This window comes from Daktulosphaira vitifoliae, unplaced genomic scaffold (assembly GCF_025091365.1).
Source record: "Daktulosphaira vitifoliae isolate Bord-2020 unplaced genomic scaffold, ASM2509136v1 Scaffold_2, whole genome shotgun sequence".
Taxonomy (NCBI): Eukaryota; Metazoa; Arthropoda; class Insecta; order Hemiptera; family Phylloxeridae; genus Daktulosphaira; species Daktulosphaira vitifoliae.
This window is the reverse complement of record NW_026099573.1, coordinates 39,048,232-39,068,772: the sequence shown is the minus strand read 5'-3', so window position 1 is coordinate 39,068,772 and position 20,541 is coordinate 39,048,232. Positions and strand designations below refer to the sequence as shown.

General features: G+C 25.7%; 2 protein-coding genes across 7 annotated transcripts in view; one reads left to right on the top strand and one right to left on the bottom strand.

Annotated features, from left to right (window-relative positions):
- Nucleotides 1-20,541, top strand: part of LOC126897570 (sex peptide receptor) — a 133,585-nt gene that overhangs the window by 109,925 nt on the left and 3,119 nt on the right. For all 5 annotated transcript variants that reach the window (XM_050671277.1, XM_050671279.1, XM_050671278.1 and 2 more), the window contains 3 exons: nucleotides 2,078-2,258; nucleotides 18,172-18,305; nucleotides 19,988-20,144. In XM_050671277.1, coding sequence (XP_050527234.1) covers nucleotides 2,078-2,258; nucleotides 18,172-18,305; nucleotides 19,988-20,144 — 472 coding nt within the window. The remainder of the gene's footprint in view (nucleotides 1-2,077; nucleotides 2,259-18,171; nucleotides 18,306-19,987; nucleotides 20,145-20,541) is intronic.
- The window catches only part of LOC126897573 (uncharacterized), a 29,340-nt gene continuing 20,987 nt past the window's right edge, over nucleotides 12,189-20,541 (bottom strand). Inside the window, exons 1-3 of one of the 2 annotated variants that reach the window (XM_050671287.1) lie at nucleotides 13,114-13,597; nucleotides 12,812-13,054; nucleotides 12,189-12,758 (exon numbers count right to left, since the gene is read on the bottom strand). In XM_050671287.1, the coding sequence (XP_050527244.1) occupies nucleotides 12,505-12,758; nucleotides 12,812-13,054; nucleotides 13,114-13,171 (555 nt within the window). In that variant the 5' untranslated portion in view covers nucleotides 13,172-13,597 and the 3' untranslated portion in view covers nucleotides 12,189-12,504. Of the gene's footprint in view, nucleotides 12,759-12,811; nucleotides 13,055-13,113; nucleotides 13,598-20,541 lie in introns of those variants that run through there. The other variant, XM_050671286.1, reaches the window with a different exon arrangement.

The window sequence follows — 20,541 nt, the reverse complement described above, 5'->3', positions numbered from 1 at the left end:
AACATTAACTTGATTTTTCTTAAATGGAAACCCCTATTTTGAATTTGTTATTATGATTTAAATTAAAAATATATATAAATTTGCTCTTATAATTTTTTTTCCCATCAACCATTCGTCTGTTACAGCTTGTTAAAGTTAAATGATTTTGGATTTAATTTCTATTATTTTACTGTTTTGAATACAGAAGTCACTATTTTTAATATAAACTAATTTTTATTGACCAAGATATGACGACATGTAAGATAGCAATAATAATTTACGACAGACTTATTGAGAGATAATAATAATAGATTCAAATCGAGCCTTAACTATATTATTAATAGCACAGCCTATTGGTTTGTAAGACAAACTGTAATACTGAAGAATCAATTTCTTTGAAAAATCCAACTCTATGTGTAGTATAGTGACTCTTAATAATCGAATTCTACGATAATCTTATTGTAATCATTAAAAGTTGTAGCGTAACCTCATAAACTTAATTAAGTTAAATTAGTTTATGTTACACCATAGAAAATAAGTATATGCATATATATATATGCACATTTCATAGTCAATATTTTTTCGAACTATGTCATTCTTGTTTTTCAAACAAATTATGGTCATTTTACAAACATATAAACACTATCATAAAACAGTGTACAAATCTTTAAAAAGAATAATGTGTCATTACAATTTACATTATTTTCTTAGTATTAACTTCTGAAAACTTTCGATTCATTAATTTATACCGTCAGGTTGTTTTAAATATATAAACAGGCTTTGCAATTAATATTGTTCATTTAAATTAAAAAAAAAAATCGAATTAAACTTTTTTCACATTGAAATTCTGACATTAGAAACTAAACCCAAATCAATTAATAACAACAGCTGGTTTCCATTTCGTATACATAATAGCACATTTGTTATTATTTATGGTTTACTGATACCAATACAATATATCCCATAATTATTCACTTTAATAAAGAATAATAATTATAAAATAATAATAAAATGATTAATAATGTATATAATTTTATTTACTAGATGTAAAATAGTAAAAAAGTAATGGTAATATTTAAGAAATTGTTAATACAGAGTGATCCAAATGAATTATTTTAAAATACAGAGTGATTTAAATAATAAAAAAAAACCCAACACAAGGGAGTCGCGGCACAGTAGTAACGTGGCATAGTTGGATCAAGTATAATGATATCTGACAGTGATTAAAATCACTATAAAAAAAAACGCTTCGATGCAAATCTTTAGATAGTGTTTAATTTTAAAAAATTGGTGGATTATTTCAAAAGCTACATGATCTGCTATTATCTTATTAATATACTGATTGAAAAATGGATTATTAAAAAATATTATTTCTCATAGAAAAATTGTGTTGGTCCATACACTTTTCAATAAATTGTAGTATTACAAAGTTAAAAATGTAAAAAATAAAATCAAGAATTTTCACACGAAAATAGCATTTGGTAGCCATGTACACCACGATAACAAGTCCAGAGGTCAAATTTTTTTTTTTCAAATTAAAGTATATTACATTAGCTTTAATTTAACATATACATAAAAGTATCAGATCTTCCGGAACACTTTCAAAAATCAAGTTGGAAAAGTAAATTTTTTGTGAAAAAGTTGTACCAAAAAAATGTACCAAATGATAAGTTAAAACATTATGCATCTATTGAAAAAAAAATTATATTGATTTGTTCAATTTTGAAAAAGTTATGACAGTTTTTAGTAAAAATAAATAAAAAATTTCAAAAATTAGCGATTTTTAAATTTGTAATTTTTTTGGAGATTTCCCCCATTTACGGGAAACGAGGGAAATTTTTTCAATTTTTGAGGGTAATATCTTCGACTAGATACGATTTGTGATCTTTTGACGTATCGTTGAAAGAAATCCGTTCAGTGAGAGCTGAGAAAAAGTGGTAATAGACACAAAAAAAAAAAAAACAACATACTAAAACCAATACCTTCTCAGCTTCGCATCGAAGCTAAAAACAAATGTATAATATAAGTACTATTTTTAATAACATTTTTTTTGACGCCAATGTACAAATTCTAATTACAGATTTCATGTGTGTTTTAGATATATATATGTCTGTCACGCACCTGTGGCAAGAACGTGGTGTACAATGCCGAGGGTATTAAAATGTGTTGCCTGGATATCTGTAATGGCATCACTTCATCAATCAACAAGATTTTTAGATAGAACATATGAACCAGTAAAAATATCTTGGAGAGGTCAAGACTCTGTAGTCGTTTGTAGAGTAATTATCAATTAGTTTTATATCATAGACAAGTAGTATGTAATTTTATTTTCGTTAATAGACAAAGTTAAAATAATACTTTAATTAATACTTAAAAGAATAATGAAATAATGAAAATTCAGCTATATTTATAACATAATTGTTTAAGAGGGACAAATTTATGACGTTTCTAAGACGCAAGTTTAATGTTAATTTCTAAAATAAGTAAACTGTAAAGAATCACTACAAGTTTGTCCGTACAAACGATTAGATTTATTTTAAATATTTTTTTTTGTGGTACTCATAAATCGTAGTTATAATTATTTTGGTGTGTAAATTTAATAATAATTTTTCTTCTACATTATTATTATAATCAGTTAGATTGATAACATTTTTAAAAAAAGATCCATACACTGATTTATGACAATCTTCATTAGAGAAATATCCGACGAAACATATCATATTTGTTGAAGTATAAAGTAGAATTTTATGTAAATAATAATTTAAAAATAAATGTATTATATATATATATACATATAATAATAATAATATATACAGTAACATTAGAAAAAAATTATCAAGAAACGTCTAGAAATATTGACAAATAACATCCGTATGTAGTCTATACTATGTACTCATTAAATTATGTACAGATAGAAGTTTTTGAATGCAAAATTGACACTATTCATTGATTTTTAAGTAATTTATTTTTTTCTTAACGATGCAAATTTAACCAGTATAAATATTAAAAATAAGGTTCTTTACGTTAATAACAGACAGACAAATTGAAAAACAACTTATTTTTGAAAAAAAGTGATCCGCAACATTTTTACTATTATAGATTCATATTTAATATTCATGGTAAAATTTTTAAATTTATCGTAACATTAATTTATTATTTTCAACTAATAAGTGATCAATAACTTACTTTTAAGTTTTTGCTCAGCTTTACTATAACTGTTCTAACCCACAAACATCATTTCAGCCATCTCAATCCATAGTCTGGATTTCGCGTGTCGGTCGGAATACTATTTATTATCTGTATTCTATAAACATTTTTGTTTTTCTATTTACACAATAATCATATCTATGTCAAAATATTTTTTTTTTTTTTTAATGTGAAAGAGACGCACAAAAAATAAAAAAACCCAGCACAGTGAGATTGCGGTACAGTGGGAGGGGACGTGGCATAGTTGGATCCAGTATAGATTTAATCTGACAGTGATTAAAATCACTATCATAAGAAACGCTTCGATGCAAATCTGTAGATAATGTTTTATTCTAAGAAATTGGTATCTAATTACAAAAGCATTATCAACTATTACCTAAATTATATCCAGATTAGTAATTCTTAGATTCAAAAATATAATATAAAATTTTATATTATAGAATTTTTATATTGAATTGTTTTCAAATTATTATTGATTTCGATTTTTAATATGTTAAAAGTAATAATTTTTAACCTACTTTATTTCGTCCTTTAAAGTAACAGTTTCTAATAATAAAAAAAAAATGAATTTTTACCATAACTTTTAGCTCAACTTGTAAGTTTGAACTTGTTATTATTAAATAGAAAAAAATGAAATTGTTAAGTATAATATGCAGTTAGCATATTTTATAATTATTATTTACAGTAAATTTATCAAAAAAGTTCAATTTTTAGCTTCGATGCGAAGCTGAGAAGATATTGGTTTTAGTATGATGTGTTTTTTTTTTTTTTTTTTTTTTCTGTTACTATACAGATTTCTTTCAACGATACGTCAAAAGATCACAAATCATATCTAATCTATGATCAATTAAAAAAAATTATGTTGATTTTTGAAAAAGTTATGGAAGTTTTATATTGCATTATCGGTCATTGCATATCATAATGTTTCCGGACTTTTTCTTATAAAAGTTTTAGCATTGCTAACTAACATACATAACTAGTGATCACTTTTGTCTGTGACTGTTGGAAGGTGTTCAAATTTTATATTCACTTTATCGTCAATTAGTGACATTTAAAGTACGTCATGCTATCAAATATATTTCAAGCTACATGAACTTGGACGACGAGTTCTAGTCGATAGTTTGGAAAAAAGACTAGACTAATATCACGGAATATTTCTGTCAATTTGGGAAAGTAATCACTCTATGTGTGCTTTGAGGCAAAAGCTTCACAGAAACCTCCTGTGAGATCTATTCATATTGACCCTCTGTGACTTCTAAATGAAAAAAATCCGAAACTAAACACGCTACGTATAGTACGTATCTCATGTGCATATTTTTTGAACTACGGACAATTATTGTCGTTAAACAAACACAATAATTTCGGGTTTGTTGAAAATGTTCATAAAGGCATTTATGGAAGGAACCAAATTTCGAGGCCTTGGAAATCGAGATATTTAACTAATTACTAGAGGGTGATACCTGTAGAGTACACGTAATATTTAAAGCAGATCAAGCGATTCAAGGTCCGTTAGTTACACATTAGCTGGTGTTGCACTTGTTGGCGCTGGTATTTCAAGATAATATTTCATTTATTGAACGTAAAATACGAATGAGAAACTTATCTCGAGTGACTGAGAATGCTATTTCGTACAGAGTATCGTGAGTCTTAACATAATTAGTACGTAGATGTAAACCATAATCATTGAGATATTTTGCCATTTTGGAACGTTATTAATAGTCGATTATTTTTCACCTATAAAACGCGTCGTATGTAAATATTATTTGTTGAGACTAATTCAATTATAACATTTTCTACGTTTATTTTATCAAAAGTAGTGGACACCATTGTAGCAGTAATCATTTTTATATAGTCTGTTCACTACCGTTGTGTTAACATTAAGTCCAACTACAAAACACCCGAATTTATTTTGATTGAGTGTTGCCAATTGACACGTGGTAGTTGCATTTCAAAGATCATTCGTTGGGCTTGATTATTTTTTATTAATAATATTGTTGAATAATAAACAAAAAAAAGATACTGTCTGGCTTAATGTGAAAAATAAAATATTGCTATGTGCTGCTTCATCATTTCAAGGAAATTCTAATTACATATAAAATTAACCGAAAAAATTTGATGATATATTAAACATGAATCAAAACGTAAATTATTAAATAAATTTAAATATAATATTACAAATTATAAACTGTAATATTTTTGATGATTAAAATATTTAGGTGAATTAAATAATGTAGTTGAATGATATCGATTTACTAAAAGCTGTAGATGTCTTCGCTAAAATATAAAATCGTAGATATTCTTTGATTTTTATGTTTTATTAGCAATTAAAATTGTATGTTACCTAAATAATTTTGATTAGGTAATAAATTAGTAGAAATTAAATGATTTACCATAAAATTGTATTCCGTGAGTAAAATTTAAAAGAAATAATCTATTTTTCATATGTTATTCTATAATTATACAGATAGGCAAAACAACTCGTGACTTTTCATAAAAAAATGATTATTCCAATTTTACAAAATATGAGTCAAAACAGAACGAAATGAATACAATAAAAGTTTCTTAGTATAACAAATATATATAGTAAAACTCATGTTGTAGCTTTGTTATAATTTTTATTATTATTCAGTTTTCTAATTCATTATAAAGATTTCTGAATTCATTAAAAAATTATCTCCAATGAAAATAGTTCATCATATTTTAAAAGTTAAATTGTATTCATAATTATAGTACCTAATATAAAGTGTATAAATAGTTCAAACATAAAATGGTTATAATACTTTTTATATATTTAATTATTTAATAGTTTATTCAATTTAAAAAATACTTATTCAGTTAAATAAATAAAACTATATTTGATAATATACGTCAATACAAAAGAAATATAAAAGTATGAAATATTTAATTATATTTTTTAGTCTAATTAAAATTATCAAAAACATTAAAATTGTAACGCACAAATATCGAAATAATGTTGAACATTTCATCTTAACTTTTGTCTACAATTTTTTTATTATGTTTCTACATTGATCATATTCAATTAGATGAACTGATATTAAAAAACATAAAATATATAGAAAATGAAATGGTAAAACTAATCTCGCCAAGCATCTTCAATGATGGTACATTGGGTTCTTCATTTAAGGAAGTTCAGGAAGATGTAAACAAGAGTATATGGTTAGATGAAAATGATAAGAGGGAGTTGCTTCAGAAATACTATGAAGATGCCATGGTGAACCGATCAATGAAATACTTGTATGTATTGGCCCATTATGGTAGTATGACAACTGGTCTGAAAAATCATGATAAATCTATTGAAAATTTAAGTACCGCGGTATGTACTATAAGTAATTTTTTAAATTTTATTCATTTAAAAAATGAAGTTCTAGTAAACATCAGTAATACTTTAAACACTTTCAAAGATTTACCAAAAGAACCAAATTCTGTTTCATATCTTGCAACCATACCCCATGTTTTCATTGAAATCATAGAAATCATAAATAATTATTTCAAAGGTAAAGAAGTTTCGCAATACTATTTTAGTGATGATATATTTATATTTGAGCGAGGACAATTTTGGGATATGTTCAAATCTGTAATAAGTAAAAACTTAGAAAATGAATATTATCCTCCAACAAAAATTGAAAACAAAAATCAAGAACTAATTGAAGCTATGAACATTCTTATTGCAAACTTATTAGAAGAATATAAAGTGTAATTCTTGATACCGCTGAAAATGACGAAAAGAATTGAAAAATAAATAATTTTATACCATGAGTTTAAATTATAAAGTTTATCAATAAATTATTTATTCACACAAGTTTTTCTTAACAGTTTTAGTATATTAAAATTAATTATCTCCAACACTATTTTTAGAATCGAATTTCCACTATACATGATTGTTCAAAAGTATGTTATTGCATTAAGACAAAACTAAAATTAACCAAATATATTTTTTAAGCTAAATAATGTAAAAAAATATATGAATCATTTTTCTTTACACAACAAAAATATTATAATTAAAATTTTGAAATAAAAAAACATAAATTATATTAAAAATATATTATTTGCTCATGTTAAATACATATGAATATTAAGTTTGAATATTGGTTTTGTACAAGAAGTATTCATCATTTTGGCCTAATATTATTTGAAATTAAAAATATTAATTTAAAACTAAACAATATAAAAATATTTAACTCGAAAAGCCATAAAAATTACTTAAGAATTCTGTATGGGTAATTCGGGTATAATGTTATACCCAGTGACAGCTCGTGGCTTTGACGACGGGACGACCCCTTCTAAAATTAAAATGAGAAAATTAATTGTATATTCTTAATTCTACATTTTTAAGAGAAATGCAAATTTTTAAATAGTAAAATACATTTGTCGTGCGCGAACTTTAAAATTGTTTCCCTAAGTATATGTGGGTACGGAAACACACATGAGTAGTGTTTGGACGACCGGCAACGTCGTGCGAGTAATATTTTGAATAGTATAAGGGAGACGTTGCAATTGTGGGCGTGCGGGTGCGGTTCAGCTGTAATCTTATGTGCAGGTTTTAGACGACCGGATACGGAGAAATATTAGTATATTACCATATTGGGTAATTTATTTTTTAAATTAACTGTTTGTCGTTATTGGTTGTTATAATAGTATAATCGTTATTATTATTATTTATTATTAATCTTGTGTACACTGGTAAAATGTAACAATCGACTAAATTATAACATCAACGTTACTAAGGTGTTTATAAGGGAGTATTTTTCGACCGGGGTGTCGGTATGTGTTTAGCTCTGATGTTGGTAATATTGTTCCCGAAATAGGTATAAACAATTCTTTAGTAATTTTTATGGATTTTTCAATTAAATATATATATAAGTTTCAAAATATTTTAAATAGTTTTATATAGTTTTAAAAGTCCTTAGTATACCATGACAAAAATATACAAAAGATTTGAAATAATTTTAATAATAAATATTATTTTGTATGTCCTCAGTAAGTTAGTATAAATTAAAATAAAATCACAGAAGTCAAGGACTAGTTTCCACGAGGTTTTAAATGACATCCAAAAATTATATTATTATTTAAGTTTATTAATTTTATGAGGGAGAATTAAGAAGGCACATATTTAAAATTCTTTAAATTATTACAGCAAATTATATGTTTATAAAGCCGTAACGAAAGGTAAAACATATATTAGTTTTTAAGTTTTTTTTTTCAATTACATCTAATAAACCTGTTGAGTAAACACTGTCTTTACTCTTGTTAGTTCAATAATTTTTAAATTTGTATAAAGTAGTAGGGAAAAGTACTGGTTAGTGTGTATGTGTATATATTGGCGAGCACAGATGTATAAAAGTATCGTACCGCAATTGTGCGTTGATAAACAATGAATACACTATGAAATAAAAAAACGCTTCCATTATACCACCTTCTGTTTTCTTCAACAAAATCAACATTTCTCAACAAAAAAATCTCTAATTATGAATATGATATTTTCATTTATGAATACTTCCGTAAATAAAAAATAATATAATAGTACATTACCTATACGACGTTATGAATTATTCAATGATAAACCTATTAAATTGTCTATACATTATACAGTAAATCATACAACAAAAAAACACAGCACAAGGGGGGTCGCGGCACAGTGGTGACGTGGTATAGTTGGATCAAGAATAATGATATCTGTCAGTGATTAAAATCACTATAAGCTTAAAAGCTACATGATCTGCTATTTTCTTATTAATATTCTGAATGAAAAAGGGATTATTAAAAAATATTATTTCTAAGAAAAAAATTGTGTTGATCCATACACTTTTCAATAAGTTGTAACATTATAAAGTTAAAAATGTAAAAAATAAAATCAAGAATTTTCACACGAAAATAGCATTCGATAGCCATTTTCACCACGAAGACAAGTCCAGAGGTCAATTTTTCATTGATTTGTTCAATTTTGAAAAAGTTATGGCAATTTTTAGTAAAAAAAATTGAAAAAATTTCGAAAATTAGCGATTTTTAAATTTGTAATTTTTTTGGAGGTTTCCCCCATTTACGGGGAACGAGAGAATTTTTTTCAATTTTTGAGGGTAATATCTTCGACTAGATACGATTTATGATCTTTTGACGTATCGTTGAAAGAAATCCGTTCGGTGAGAGCTGAGAAAAAGTGGTAATAGACACAAAAAAAAAAAAAAAACAACATACTAAAACCAATATCTTCTCAGCTTCGCATTGAAGCTAAAACAATATGTAAATTGTTTTGCGAACTAAAACAAGTCCCAAAACCGTACGATTTAACCGCCCATGTGTGATGGTGGTGATAAAATATCATGTGTTATGATTATAAACGGTACAACGGCACCGCCGTCAAACCGCGACATGCAACGGTTTTGAGATCTACCGAGTGGACGATAATGGAGATACCGTGGTAGTAGACGATCACGGTTCAAACATGCATATTCTTGATGAACGGCATAACCGTCTTAGTGTATCGGGGCCCATTAAATTTAAAATTAAACCTATGTAAACTATTATCTATACACAATTCTCATAAAAAAAATTTATGCGTAATAATTATATTGTATTGTAATATATTAGAATATAATATAATTTATTATATATATTAAATATATAATAATATAAAAATCAATTACAAAAACATGGTTTAAAAAACATAAAACTATTATTAAATTATTTAATTTTGATTTATTTTATTGTTTTTTGAATACTATATTTTACACGATACACTTTTTTTTCAAACTTCAAATTTTTATAGTATATTAACAGTTATAGAACTAAAACATTTTTTTAAATTAGGTCTCCAAACACAAATAATGCACCTAGAATATACGTATTTTTGGTGGTCGTACAACCATATCTTGATGATTTGACATGGATTGACCCTTTTTATTTTATTTTTTTTAACGGTCAACACATTATTGGACGCCCTGGAACTACCGTGAGGTATTTCTTCAGGGCGATGGATTGATCCTGGTGTTAATTAAAAAAAGTAAATTTCATCTAATTTTAAAACATAATATTGAATCATTATTTTTTAACTGAGTGACATCAAACAATGTCATACTAAATGCAGCATTATGCTGACTAATTATTGCTAGGAAATATTTGAACAACACATACCTTTGGTTTAACCTTTATACTTCAATGCTGTACAATTGATACAAAAGGCAAAATAGTATCCATTAAGCTAATATTTACAATATTCTCATTATAATACCTTTACTTAGAATTATAAATAAATGCTGATTTAAATAAGATCCAAAGTAAACAATCAACGCCGAATATTCTAAGTATAGCAGTCGATTATAAATATTTCTGATTTGATTTGATAATATCGAGTTAACACTAAGAATTTGTATTAAAAAATAAAAGATTTTTCACTCCCTAAACGATGAAAAATAAAATATTTTAATCACATACTAAGTATTGTAGAGATTTTTGAATCAAATAATTTTTCTTTTTACAGAAATTTTAAATTTGTAATAGTTTCTGAAAAATGAGCATCTTATCCAAAATCGATCACCTTGTATAGTTTTGATATTCATATTGGTATTCAATATTGGGTATTACTTTTAACAGTATATTGAACTAGTATTGATGATAAAACGACGATTATCATTAAAAAATATATCAATCCTTTACTGGTATCAGTAATATTGAGAAAAGTTCAACAATAGTCACATTTTTTATCTTTGAATTGACAACTGAGGGAGGACTGCCTTTGCTTTGTTTTCTCTTGAGCCATAATGTGTGTTTGAAAAAATACTAGAAATTTATTTCACAAACTCTTCCCAATTTTTCCTATTTTTTGTCATTATTTGGATTATTGTGTTTGATATGATTACGTCATCCAACAATAATTCTAGATTCATCAACTTTGTCATCCACTGCTTACGTTTAAAAAATGTATGATTCATATCAATCTTTCAATCCTCACATAATAAACTATAATGTTTTCGTTACTAGTTTAAATAAGATTGGAAATAGTCATGTCCTGTCAAAAATAATGTAATGTAGTAATTGATGACCTTATTTGTATAGTTCGCCCCACTTGTACAGTGTCACATGTGTATAAGCCTTTTTGTTCACTCTCTTTGATTCACATGTCTGGCAGTCCACTTTTCTTGCTACCAGATCCAGATTTTGTTATAAACTTCTTTTTTTACATTGTCTACATTAACTCTCTGGAGTTGACGGAGTTCAGGTCTTTTTCTTACTACTATGTGAATAGGAACTAAGCCAGATAATACAGCTACTATTGACACTATCTTATGCTATTTAGACTTGCTATTTTTAATGCGATGTGATGTTGTCCAACGATATTCCTTCGGTATTTGTACAACGTTATTTCGATGTAGTTCTGAAAGACTAATACCGAACTTCACGATGGTGTGGCGTATAATATTTGATTACAATGATAGTCGTTAGACAGTGTCTTGTGAAAAAATTACACTTAAAGTTTGCTAACAGTCTTTTGCATAGTATTTGCTTTTATTCATGTATACTTTTATTTTTTAATTGAAACCCTATACAATATACAATATATACAATAATTATAAAACTAAACTCTGTTTGTTAAGTATCTCTATTTTTATGATATTAATTTTGAATTTAAATTTATAGATTATTATGCTCAGTTATTACACAAAACTGTTAAAAAAATTATTTTCTATCAAAAAATATCGAAATGTGAATTTTGAAAATGAGTGCATGGTATTATTGGTGATGTCATTATACATATACATCAACATTTAGTTATATCGTCTATTATATAATAATAAATAAAGGGATGATGAATGCCTTGTTTATTAACCCACTAGATGCTTTTAATTTCATACATAATTATAATTTTTTGAAAAGTCTGCCAAAGCAATACACTCATTGGACACTAATATTCTTTTTTTTAATTTTAAACAAATTTGATTAGATCTTAGAAATATATTTTTATAGTTTGATAATTCTATTAATTAAAAATTAAAAATTAAATCTTCTGTACTTTTTAAATTTGTTACTAATTCTACCCAATCACTACTCACTCGTGGTGTAAAAACAATGTTTTTTCCCTCGCTATCAAGCTATTTTAAGTATTCATAGTTATTGGGACAAATTAAATATTCAATCATCATATCATTATCATTTTGTTACATATTATGCAAATGACAATAAAAAACATACACTTTTATTGAATAATAATCATATATTTAAGTAATTTATATTATATATCTGTATTAGAGTTCTAAAATCATATGAGCAATTTTAGGTGGTAGTTAATGACATATTTCAACAAGTTTAACAAAACATTGTTTTACGATACTGGTCTGATCCTTGAAATATTTTGGTCAGTATAATGACTGCTATCATAGCAGCCATACTGGGAGAAGGCTGAATCAGGTATCCTGAGCTTTTTCCGTTGCACTTATCTGTACTGCAAACTATACAAGCTTCCAATTTGGCATCTGGAGTAACAGTCTTATCTAAAGTCAGACAATCATCCACTTTTTCTGTAGCCTTACAACCACGTTCCATGGATTTAGTTGTTCCATCTTTAAAAATATACAATTATTATAAATATATTACCACATAATTTGACACTTACTTGTCACAGCTACTTTAAAACAGAAAAATTTTCCACTCGAACCTTCAGTTTCATTAGCAAATGTTTTAACCTTTTTAAAAGCTGCAGCTGTTGCCTCTCCAGCAGGGGTAGTAGCCTCTCCAGCTGGGTTAGCTGCCTGTGCTGCTCCGCATTCGGTCGTCGGAGCGCTACTTGCGAATTTCTCATCTGAACAATTAGGATCAGCCCAGCTACACTTATAGCACGTCAAGCAATTACCAATATCTGTTCATTAAAAATAATCATTTAAATTTTAATTTAAAAATTATTTCTTGTCTACTCACGTGGAGCAAAAGTAATCATTAGAACACCAAAAGTCAGCACAACAGGGAATTTGTTCATTTTTAAATTAATTAAACTTTACGTTAGTAAATAGAATATGACTGAACTACTTGGTTATTAACCAAAATAGAAACAATTAAAAGTTATTCAAATAAAAAAATCGGATTTAAAATATTTATTCCTTCCTTAAATTCACTTAACTATGTATCAACAATGACTGACCAACCAAGAAATTGTTTTCAATCTCATAAAATAGATACATTTATTTCTTTTCAGCCATATAGTTAAAGAACTCAAAACAATATTTATTAGCCAGCTGTTAAATTTTAAAATCAATTAATATAGCTATAATATTATCAACCAGATCGATCGAACCGCAAACCAAACTATAAAGATATACAGGTGGTTCCTGATATAATGACAGAGTACTATGTTTTCCATAGCCGCACACAACATTGTAGCCTATAATGAAAGTGTATTGACATGTGAAACAACATAAGTTCGCAATGATTTATTGTTAAGGTTTGTCTCTGTGACGCGTTGGAACATGGATTCTAATCCCGTATCATGTCTCTTTTTTATTATACGATTTTCCATATAATACTATGACCAACCGTCAATCCCCGACATTTTTTATTCATCAATGAAAAATATAATAAATTTAACTAAGATTGAGAAAATTATGAAAAAAGTTTATTGTAATTTTAAGATTGTCATTTTATAGTCAGTAGCATTTTAAGAAATTTTGTATAGATAGCTTTTAAAACTACACTCACTATCAAGGTTTTATGTTCACGTGAAAATCCGGACTCCAAAAACAATTCCATAAATATGCTACTGCATAGTGTAGGTCTAAAGAAAAATTAACTAACAAAAATCTCTTAATATTTTATAGTTAATTTTCTAAAAAATTTTAAAATTTGTAAGAAATTTATTTTTATATATTTTTTTATGTTACCAGAATTATTTTTTTTCATTTTAAAATAGCCATAAATCTTATACACGTACAATAACGAAATTTTTATCAATAATACTAGAGCAATAAAGTTCTTTTAGTATTCTTTTTACGTAAATTTTATCTAAAATCTAAGTAATCACCTGGTAAAACATACTAAAAATTGTGTTTATTAAGTTTTAATAACTAAAAAATGTATTCAACTTAAAACGTAATCCTGGTATTCTTAATTTCTTTGTAACCAATTTTCCAAGTTATCTAAACACTGAAATTAATCATATTCAGATCACATGCTTATTTTACTAACAAGCGGTGCGTCTCCTTCAGTTTTGCACGGCCATCTGTAACGCCGTTTTACCAACGGGATCAACTTCAGAAATATAATAACTACAAAAGCGAGTTCAGAAACTAAATTAAAATCACTTTTTAAATAATGTATGTATTCCATTAATTAATTCTAAACAGAAAATTGAACAACTTAACACTCAAATACAAAAAAAAATATGAAAATATGAAAAATGGACTTTTTTAAATAATGTCCAACGACTATCTTATTATGGGAAATCGACCATCAAAGGAAAAATTTTGTAAAATCAACCTTAAACAACACTAACAGCTATTAAATTTAGTGGAAAATAAGTTTTTATTACAAACGTAGCAATTATTATTTCCTACCGAATATCATTATTGCTGAGTATTTAAAATTCGTTTAAAAACTCCTTGCTATTTACAAATAAATATAATATTAGCTACAGTTTTCTTAACCACATTCAAGAATTATTATTTAAAATAACCACACTTTTTTTTTTATCGCTTTATCAGCTCATTATGGGCCATAGCGGCCGCCCCCAAACAACTGCATAGCAATATTTAATCTATAAATGTGCCTACATATATTTTGTGTTATAAGACTCTTTTGAATTCCTTCGTTTAATAATCCTAACGAATATTAATGCTAGAAGTAGAAATATAAATAAAAATTATTTACAAAAATATGTTCATCAAATTTTTATAGTGCTGTAAACTTTTTTATTGTAAAATAAACATTTTCTTATTTATTAAACCCATTATTTTTGACTAAACATTTTTTTAGAAGTTTCCTTTAACAAAAAAAGAAATGATATTTGATGTCTTGATTTTTTTATTTACTGTGGATCATTTAACTTAAAATTATAAAATTTGAGAAATGACTTTTTTAATTGTCAATCCGTGAAATATAGATGGATATTGATGCATATTTGAATACAAGACAAATTATTATTATTAATACCATTACATTAGTTTAACAAATAACAAAATAAATATATCAAAAGAAAATAATCCAGTCTGAGCATTAACGGGTTACTAAGTTAAAGTTAAGTTAATCAATTGAGATCCGATTTTTAATTTTTAGTTAAAATGATACAAAATCATTTTTTTTAATAAGAGTGTCCCTAATATATGCTAAACATTGATTTTCAAAAATATTTTTTCAACTTAAACCTTTTTAAACTTAACATTTTTGAACTTTGGACACATTTTACTCTTATTTTTTACATCATTTAGTATATCTTTAGTTTTGGAAGCAATGTTCTTCCTACCCTAAATTAATTTTTTTTTTTTTAATTATTGTTTAAGTTTACAATAAAAATGATGAGTACACAATAGTATACCTATCTCTGAGTCTGAAAGAGTTAAACTTTTAGCTTAAAATAGATTCTCCTTTAACATAATTTCAATTATAATCAACTAACGACAAATTAATATATATTTCAATATTTTTCATTAAATATCTCTTTTTTTAGTAAAATTTTAAATATAATAAAAAAAAATTTCTTCAATAAGTCAAATAAAGAGTTAAAAATTATATTATCATTATTAAATATCGTTGTCTTCGAGGCGAAACTATGTAACTCGATTTATAGTAATTATTCATGAGGTAGAAAATATCACACCATTTTGTATAGCTAATAATAATTTTTTTCAATTATATTACATCAATAAATAATATAAATTATTTATTTCAAAACTCTTAAAATGTGTCACATTCTATTTATGTATAAATTCATGGTTGTGGAGACGACCACACAATTTATTTTCACTAGTTTACATGGAAATAATTACATTTTTGGAAGATAAAATATAATAAAGTTACACCATATTATTTTATTTTAATTTTTTTAGTAAAAAATTTAGCAATTCAAACAATTTTATCACACTATGAATATGATATTTCTACAAATTTACAACTTAACTTGCGTTAACTTAAAGTTAATAAGATTTTGTAACTTAACATTTCACTTAATTTAAGAAAAAAATAACAGATTAATATACCAAGCATTGAAAATAATTGTCTAAAAACGTTGAAACTAGTACGCTGATATAACTATAAGACTATTAAAAAAAAAATCATTTTTTATAAATTATTGTTTTCATTAGAGATTCAATAAACCTATTCCATGCAAAACAGTTCATTCCGAGAACAAACATTTATATTAGAAATATCAAACAACTATTTTAGATTACATTAATTTAAACTTATTTATAAAAAAAACAATAGCTTTTATTGTAATTTTATTTTCTATGCTCACAATAACCTTTAAGATTAATATGTTATCATGTATTTAACAATGCATACATTTTCTCTTACTATAAGTTTTTTTATTATTTTGAGAACAGCAGTTGAACAAGTTACTTAATTTATTATTATTACTATTTAAACTCTGATTTATACTTTATATTTATTTTAATACTAATAGAAAGATCACATTTTTACGAAAACATTTTACAAACTTAATAAATATACTGAAAAATATCTTAAGGAGAAAAAATATATATATTTAACTAATAACATTTCATCAAAGTCTCAAATAGAAAATCCTTTGTCACCTTTTTTCATGACAATAATCCAAAAGTACTTGGCATATTTCCAGATGTACTGAACTTTTGGCGATACCAACTTTTTTATTAGGTAACTCAAATTACATCTACCTTTACAAAAGTAAAATCTCACGACTCAAAAAGAATTATAATATTAGCTATACACTAACAAACTATAAAAAAACATATAGAAACTTATAATAATGAACACAAAATTATATACTGACTTTCAAATTCAATAAGTATTCATTTAACAAGACTTTATGAAAATACATAGTCACTACAAATCAAGTGACTAGTGTGAAATAGTGACCACGAAGGAAAAACATTATTTTAAAATGCATAAGTGTATTTAATAGTTAGTCTTTATTTTAACAATGCAAATTTTAATGAACGGATTTTTAATTTTAAACATTTTTATAAAAGTATTACCCGATGTCTTGGTATCAGTATTTTTATTTAAAAATTTCACCGATTAAATTTATAAATATTCAGTAATGATACTGTAATTGTAGATGCAATGTTGAGACATTTAGTCAACTATCCATAAAATTGTTATTTCTACATTTATCTGTTAAAAACATGTTATTAAGTATTCTTGTTATCAACAGGAATACTTTTCACTTCATTTTTAAATGTTTTACGCATTGTATTGTTACGCTCAACGTTATACTAATTGAAAATTTTACAATATATTAATTATTATCTTAGTAATTTTTACAAATATTTCATACTTATTTAAAAAAGGGAATAAAAAATAAAATATTTTTAAATTTAATGCTTAAAAATAGTAAAACTAGAGAAATCTTAAGTCGATCTAAGTTAAAAGCTAGCCTATATGCTTTATAATATGTAAAGTTAAAAGTAACCGGTACAATTAGGATTTGTCAGAAAAGGGACCAATAAATTGAAATCTGACTTAATGAATAATTATCATTAAACGTTGTGATTCTATTGTGCTTAAAGAAAGTTTGACTATTCTAACTTTCGTTTATTGATTTTATAACTGAAGTATGAATTGAAATAGTAAATTATCATACGCCATTGGTTCTAGTAAATATTTTTTTGAATTAGATCTCTGAAGTCTCCCTTTAATATACTTATTAGGTGGACGTATGCAAAAACAAAGAATTGAAATCATAGTTTTTTATAGGTTCATATTCAGATACTATAAAAAATTAATTTAAGGTACCGTTTTTGATGTTTGGTTTTATATATATATATATATATATATTTTAATTTTCAGATGAAACACGCATACTGGGTTGAACACTGGATAACATTGGATGTTTATTTTACTCTTTACTATGCTTTCCGCGTTGTCTTCGTTCATACCGGGCCTTGCATATCCCTCGTGGTATTGAATTTATTACTTTTCAGGTAAGCAAAAATTAAAATATTACTTTATTTACATTGCTTCTTAACTCAACCCAATCCGACTTGTATAATAACAAAGTACACAGATCAAGATAAAAAAAGTGAAATGCAGTCCAAGTTCAGCACAGCGAAATCAAGGCATTTTTGTAGATAATTATTAATTGACATCAGACAGTGATTTCAATAAATGTCGTAAAACGCTTTAATGCGTATTTGAAACAAAATCTTTTTAACTGATCCTAATGAAATTACGATTTACTCAATATAGTCAGTAAGTTTTTAATAAAATTAACTTCTTATTTATATTAAAAGTTAACTTAAAATACTTTCAATTCTAAAATGATTCCTACTGCAAAATCGCTATTTTTTATGGAATATTAATTGATTAGTCACTAAAAAATTCTTATTTTTAACAAGAGATTGAAAACGTTAATTTTCAAAAGATACATTTTATCTAACGTAACCGACAGTTTTGATTATTGTGATATTGTCTTTAGATAATATTATATATTATACATATTTTAAAGGAAATATAAAATATTTATGAATTTTAATTCCTCTCTCCGACGACCAACCAACCACCCGTCCCGGATTTTCAATGGTTAAAAAACCTCCTCCTTTGGGGTAGACCGCTATGGCTCTTAATGAGCTTATAAAGCGTTAAAAAAATGAATTTTAATTAATTTTTTACCAAGTTATGGGTTTTAGAACTTTACTATTAATTTTTTCTGGAACAAAAAGAAAATATCGTTTCAACAATAATTTAATTGAAAACTTATTAATAAATATATATATTTAATCAGTTTTTTAAATCACTTAATCTATCTGTATATTAAAAAAATTACTGTCAGATATCAATCTACTAGTTTCAGTTATGCTATTTCTGACTATACTAGGTTTGTTTAACCTATTTTATTTATTTAAAAATAATAAAATTTTTCTTGGAATATATCAAGTGACAGTATTATATATGATATTTATTGAACATAGGTTTTTTCAAATCAATAAATACTTGTTTAGCTTTGACAACAGATAAATCAACAGCTGTGTAACAGAAAATAAGAATTTTATTACTACTTATAAGAATCAAAAAATTACAACTAAATAAAAACGTTATAATAAAGTCGATACGTTCTGATGACAATTATTAGTTTTCAGTGCAATAAAATTATAATCTAAACAAAAAACTATGAGAAAAAATCATTCTGACACATATCCTATAAATTGTACTTTAAAAACCATTTTTATTCACGAACAATTTTTCACTCTTATTTAAAATAGTCAAATTAAATACTGTATTTAACATTTTATAAAAGTACTCTAACGATACATTATGCAGACCTATGCATTTCTTATTGTTGAACAATATGTCTGAGAAAAGCGAACTTCTACAAACTGGAAAAAACAAAATAATAAAATACACTTGTTTACTTAAAGGTTGTATAATTAATAGAAAAGTCCCTATACATAAAATATCTTTCGTGTTTTCAAATAATGCATAGCTTTTAAAATAAATTGGTCTATTGTGAAATTGAATAGCAATAAAATTTAAATTAATACCAACAGGATTTTTCTTCTTCTTGTGGTTCCTATCAGTTTCGTTTTAACACTGTTCAGTGTAACACACGGTGTCTTAACAAGATTTTAAGGAGTTGTAATAGTTTAATATTATCCTGTTGTTACAGGGCCATGAGAGATGCTCAACTGAAAAGAGACAAATTATTCAAAGAAAATCGGAAGAATGAATGTAAACGTCTGAGGGATTCCAATTGCACAACATTAATGCTAATTGTCGTTGTTACCGTTTTTTTAATGACCGAAATACCATTAGCGGTGGTAACGGTAAGCAAATGCTCATTTTGTTTAAAACATAATACGTGACGTACATCAAATGATAAGATTAAAACATGTACAATGTTCACTATAAATGCATTTTGTATTTAATATTTTTTATTACATTAAGTTCAAAAACATTTCAACATATATATATGTGTTACATAACAATAATACCTCAGTTCACACTTACGATTTCCGAAAAACATTTTCATCAAGTTATATTTTTTCTGAATAGCACATTAAAATAGAGCAAAAACGTTTGAATCAATGATGTGCTATAAACGATACCATATTGTAAAAGTAAAATATTTTCTATTTCACTGCAAAACCACGTATATCGATTTTTTTCTAGAAATTTCTCAGAAAAAACTTTTGTGTTTATTTTTGATAATGCTAATCTTCG